Raw genomic sequence first — 5,989 nt, 5'->3', positions numbered from 1 at the left:
ACAACCAAAGACATCCAAGGCTCCAAACCATATTTTTTTTAGAGTGTGACCTCCTACTCAACACCAAACAATATTGGGTGATCCTAATAGCTTGGAATGGACAGATAAATAGAGTTAAGTCCTAGGCTTTTCCCCATTGGCAATGCCAAATATGTTCAAGTCAAGATCTCACCTTAGCCTTACTGAATCAAGTGTCATTTGGTACTTTACGGTAGAGCTACAAATGCAACTTCCCATGTGGTTGTGCTACGTCATTCAGTGTGTTGTCAGTCCATTGTCGAATCGAAATTCTCCTTTGCTAAGGGTGAGGGTAGAGCTTTTTTTTCTTAGATGAAGGCAAGAAAGAGATTACCTTCGCTCTCATGGAGAAGAAGTTAATAAAAGAGAGAACCTATAATAATCAAACCTATCTAGCAAGCATCCATCAAGCAAGAAGCAAGATTCAATAAAGCATAATCAAGAGGATAGGGAGAAGAAGGAGAGCTCACAAGTATTCTATTTCAAGGGAATGAATGTGTATTGCTCAATGTCAAAAATATACAAGTGACTAGCTTTCTAGGCCAGATAATAGTCATGGTCCACTAGTTCTAGTCAAAAGCAAATATGTACATGAAGTTAGTGACTTCCCTATTTTCATCGTAAGGCCTCTTTATAAAGTCCAACATTGCCTTATAAGGATTGGTGTGCATCCGTTACATGTGGGTAAGATGGTAAAGTGTCTTACAGTAGGTCTAGAGGGTGAAACCATGTTAGCCTATACGAAGTGGTTAAATACATACAAAAATTAAAGTCATAGCTAGGTTAATGACTACATAATGTCCGTATAACTACTCATAATTTTATTATTTATTTATAGCTAAGTTTATGACTACATAATGTCCTTATAACTACACCTAATTTTTTATATTTTCTTTTTTTTTATAGCTAGGTTTATGACTACATAATGTCCTTTACAATTACACCTATTTTTTAATATTTTATTTCCACAAATGCATGTTAGGAGATGAATAAATGATTTATTTTACTATGTAAGTAACTAATTGTGTACAATAATATTGGGAATATTAACACTTTGCAAGGCTCTTTCTTGAAGGAAGAATACTTTCTAAAAACCATTATGTCCATCTTTTATAAAGTTATAAATGTCAATAGAATTCATAACTTTCAAAAGCAAGATTTGTTGTGGGAGTCCTCAAGGTGTCTGACATATAAACCAAGAGGTGGGAGATGCTAATAAAGTGGAGGCGGATACTATTTACACAAAAATTAGGAAAAATGTGTATCTAAAAAGGAGTGCCACAACCCTTGTTTGAGAAGCTTATTGCTATCAATTGATGGCATCTCATATTGAGGGTTAATTATGATTGGCATCTTATATTGAGGGTTAATCATGATTGAGCATTGAGAAAGTTTCATTGCAATGATTCATCATATTACCCTAGAGAAAGTTCCATTACAACCATCATCGTATTACCTTGGAGCTATAATTATTTTGACATTCTGAAAATCAGGTTTTCGAAGCAATCATACTCGTTGCTTTCAATTTTTTACTTTTTCTCTTATCATCTTCAAGAATGTGAGGGCAATAATGCATACCATTTTGACTCCTCATTCTTCCTTAGTGCCTTTTAAATTCCTTCCAAAAAAAATGTGAGGGAATATCTTAACTTAATCAATTGAGTGTAGGGATCGTTTGAATTGGTAGATTCTGATATTCACGCACGTCTTATTGAGGCCATGTTTTACATATGTGCATTAATTAATCGATGTCTAACTAGGGTGATTAATTAATCCTCTAGTTCTAAGGTCAGAACCTTAGGCAAGACCTTGGAAAAAAGGGCATACTATTACTTCCCCTTGAGGCCTCCCTGCCTATCTTTCGACTTCTATCTGTGAATGCCATCATCTTACACAACATGTGCACATGCACGTTCATACTTTGATACTCAATGCATTAGAAAAAGCTGCAGTTCAACTGAGGTTATTATTTAAATTTTTTTTAAAGCAAGACCACTAATTCGGAGACATATTTAGTACAAATAAATATGGTGGAAAACGTTTGGGAAGAATGGAAATCAACGCTTATATGGAGTAAAACCTTAAAAAAGAAAGCTTATTTATAATCATTTTGAAGAAACAAGAGGCTACAAAAATAATTTATTTGTTCATCTCAAAAAGGCTATTAAAATTATTATATAATTATATTAGATCACCAAGGTACGAATAGATACTATTAAAAGCGAACGCAATGCGCATCGCGCATAGCGTGGCACACGCGCGCAGATGTCACACGTGTGAAAGCGACTGTGGGCACGGGTCTGGACAAGAAGGCCGGCCCGGGGCACGATGATATGCGGACGGTGATAAGGGAACACGACGCGGCACCGTCACACGGGCGAAAAGGTCACACGTGTGACGGACGGGGTCCAGACTCCACTGTCCCCAGGGCCAAATCTAGCTCCTAGTAGATAGATAGGTCGTATTCGCGCATCCGCATTGAAACTTGAAAGGGGCCGGTAGCACGTGAGAAACTGCCACTTGCATTGCCCTCGCACGTGTGAATTGGGACCCCTTTGTTCACCTTTCCACCCGCACGTACACTTTCTCGGTGTCATAAACAAAACACCGGGCCAGCAGCACGTGGGAAGCTGGTGCGAAGGGACCCCTCACACGAGCAAGTCACTCGATTCGCACGAGTGCAACTGGCTGGAGGGGGCGCTCACTCTCTGGTATTTGGTAATCTCTCTTACCCGCACGTACGCAGCGTGACAGCAGTATGTAGGTGGAGTTTAATTTTCGATCACCATAGCCCCTGAAGTCAGCATGAAGACTTGTAGGGTGTAGGCTGCTTGCAAATCGCCATAGCCAACAGCTCTGTGATCTGCTTCGCTTCCGTTACTGTTTCCCTGTCTACAAGGTGTCATTGCTTGGACGCAATTAAGCTTTAGGTAGCCATAGCTCAAGAGAGCTGTTGATGACTATGTGGATGTGATCAGCTTTGCATTGCCACATCCAAAAGCTCTGGTTTGGTCATGGTGGATGTTGTTTGGTGGATCGCCATAGCTGGAGAGCTTTGAATAACAGAGATCAGTGGGTAGATACATGTGAGATTTGAATTGGGATAGCTGTGTGTGTGTGTGTGTGTGTGTGTGTGTGTGTGTGTGTGTGTGTGTGTGTGAGAGAGAGAGAGAGAGAGAGAGAGAGAGAGAGAACATGACCTCGGGCTCGCGAGCCCCTACTGACAGGGAGAGAGAGAACAACAAGAGGAGAGAGAGGAAGAGGAGGGCCATAGCAGCTCGCATCTTCACAGGCCTGAGACAATTTGGGAATTACAAGCTGCCCAAGCACTGTGACAACAACGAGGTTCTCAAGGCCCTCTGCAGAGAGGCTGGCTGGACAGTAGAAGAGGATGGCACCACATTCAAGGAGGGCCAGCTCCCCCTACTCTCTTTTAGACATCCACAGCATCAGCATCAGCATCAGCATCAGCATCAGCATCAGCACCATCACCAGCAACATCTCAGTCTCGATCATCAGGATCCTGATCACATTCGTTGCCCCGACCGTCATGGAGTCCTCGACCAACCACAGAAACCAAACCTGCCAGCTCCAAACCTTGCCCTTCACCATAGCTCAGACACATCCACACCACCAGATGGAGCTTTGCCCACTGCTTTGCATTGGCTCAACCCCATGATGAGGAAATCCTCTGCCATCGCCTGCCTCCAGATCATGAGAGGAGGCTCCTTCAGTGCCCCTGTCACCCCACCCCTCATCTCCCCTAGACTCCATGCCAAATCCAAGGCTCAAGATGCCCTCCCAGATCTGGCCCTGTCCAGACCTGATGTCGCACAAGATTTAGCCATGCTCAAAGCTGATCCGATTCAAAATCTTGCACCTCTGAGAGCTGATTTGGATCAACTCAAAGCTGATTTCATCCGAACCTCGGCGATGCCGAGAGTTGAATCAGCCATACCCAAAGCTGATAATGTGATCCCTAATCTGGCTATGCCCAGAGCTAAGCCCCATGATCTTGCTCCAATCAAAGCTGATTCATCAGTCCCTGATACGGTAACCCCTAAAGGACCTCTTGATTTGGGCTCCATTAAGGCTGATTTGGCCCTAGATTTAGCCATTTCTAAGCCCTTTTTACCCTCATCAACCTCTACTCCTACTACTTACCCACCCTCTCTATTGGTATCTGGAGCCTCCACCCCCACTTGTTTCTACACTTCAGGCACTTGCACCCCTGCCCACTCTTCCCTTTTCTCCTCAGGCGCCTGCACACCGACCTCGCACAATAATAACAATGGAATGAGAGCCTTGCCTATACAATTTGCAGCAGCAATCTCCAACCTGGCTCTTTCCCAATCAGTGCAGGAAGATCTTCAAGAAGAGGAGGACAAGCCTAGCCCTTGCCCTCCACAATTCAATGTGAAGAAGCCTTACTTTTTGGGCAGGATCTACCCGTGTGCGAGGCGAGATGCAAAGCCAAGTGCACTCAGCAATGGGTGCATGACAAAGTGTGTAACAAGTGTGATGGGCAATGGGTATGGAGAAGGGAACCTGGGTGCATCCATGAGGGCAGATTCAGACAGTGTCCCTGATGCAAGGGGCATTGTGATTGCAGAGGAGTTGAAGATGGGGGTCATCAAGGGGAATGGTGTAGTGAAGCCCTGGGAGGGAGAGACCATACATGAGGTATCTCTAGGTGAAGAAGAGCTTGAGCTAACACTGGGTAACTTCTCTTCCAAAGCTTGAAATGCCCAATGATATGCCAATATGGTTGGGAAGATTGATCAGTGTGCAGGCTCTCCATCATTAATCAATTGGCTTATGGAGATTTATGATGAACTTTTTTTCCCTGTATTATGTGCAAAGCTGAGTTTGTTCAAAGAACATCTCTACCGTCTCACCTTGCATAGTTGGGCTTCATTGCCCAGCTTTAGGAAGGTAACTGGTATTTGTTGAGCTAATGCATGTTAATGAACATGTACAAATTGTTCTTTGAGATCCTTCCTAATTCTACCGTCATAGCAAATCAGGCCTAGAATTTGAAAGCGTTTATCCTTGAGAAGAAAAGAATTGGAGATTTTTTATTTTTTTTTAAAGGAGGTCAAGTTTTGGGGAAAATAAACCCTTTAAATGAAAGTTTGGGGTCACTCTTCAAATTTAAGGGTTGGTTAAGACCTTGTCAACAAACTGGACTCCCATGGAACTTGAGTGCAATATCCCCTAGGCTAAAATTAGCACACCCTTGTCTTTTATTCAAGCCATTGTACCTTCACTAATATTGTGTGTGCTGCTTCACAAGTTGCAACCATGTGTGAGAATCTATATGAAGTGTTAGCCCATATGCGCACATACGAAGCAGACGAGGGAGCTAGGGGGGGAGGGGGCGTGGTGCGAGTGTGCGTGCGCACATGCGTGTGAGAATTGAGAGAGAGAGAGGGGTTGATTACACATGCTCTAAACTTTGTAAACATAATCTCTTTGGAACTTCTTAAGCACTTAAGTTAAATGATGAAGATATTTTCCTATGTTATTGTACGCTCAATGATATAGAATATAATTCTCATTATTTTTTGTAAAGAATTTTATAATGACAAGATTTTAGCTTAAGGACCATTCTAATCCTTGTCACCTATTTCCTTCCTTTAATAAAACTCGTTTCTTAGCTATCGGGAATATCGAGTAGTCATTGCTACATAAGCATGTAAATTGTGTTATCATTTTTTTGATATGTAATGCAACTTGGGTCATTCACCATTTTATAATTCTCACTCAATGATGTTTGGAGCATACATTTGTATACCTTCACAGACATGCGTAATGTAATACAATATAGTGTACATATAATTTACTGTTAGGATTGGTATTCTTAATAATTGTATACAAGCATTAAAGTCTATGATTTTAGAAGTTGATGTTTTGTTCCACTAATCACAAACCCACTCTTCTCTTTAGTGTTCAAAAATGGCTACGAGTT

The 5,989-nt window shown here is 42.0% G+C and overlaps 1 protein-coding gene across 1 annotated transcript; it reads left to right on the top strand.

Moving 5' to 3' along the window:
• Positions 1-2,618: 2,618 nt before the first annotated feature.
• Positions 2,619-5,681, top strand: LOC147619052 (uncharacterized). The gene has a single exon (XM_086774274.1). It carries the CDS (start codon positions 3,214-3,216, stop codon positions 4,759-4,761), a length of 1,548 nt encoding a protein of 515 aa, XP_086630400.1. The 5' UTR covers positions 2,619-3,213; the 3' UTR covers positions 4,762-5,681.
• Positions 5,682-5,989: the final 308 nt, after the last annotated feature.

This window comes from Cibotium barometz, chromosome 34, assembly GCF_041138505.1.
Source record: "Cibotium barometz isolate CiBa-2024 chromosome 34, ASM4113850v1, whole genome shotgun sequence".
Taxonomy (NCBI): Eukaryota; Viridiplantae; Streptophyta; class Polypodiopsida; order Cyatheales; family Cibotiaceae; genus Cibotium; species Cibotium barometz.
The sequence above is the reverse complement of the archived record's forward strand: the minus strand, read 5'-3'. Positions and strand labels throughout refer to the sequence as shown.

Bases quoted from the DNA above. Each gene is read 5' to 3' on its own strand.
- LOC147619052 (XM_086774274.1), top strand. From the start codon at position 3,214: ATGACCTCGGGCTCGCGAGCCCCTACTGACAGGGAGAGAGAGAACAAC.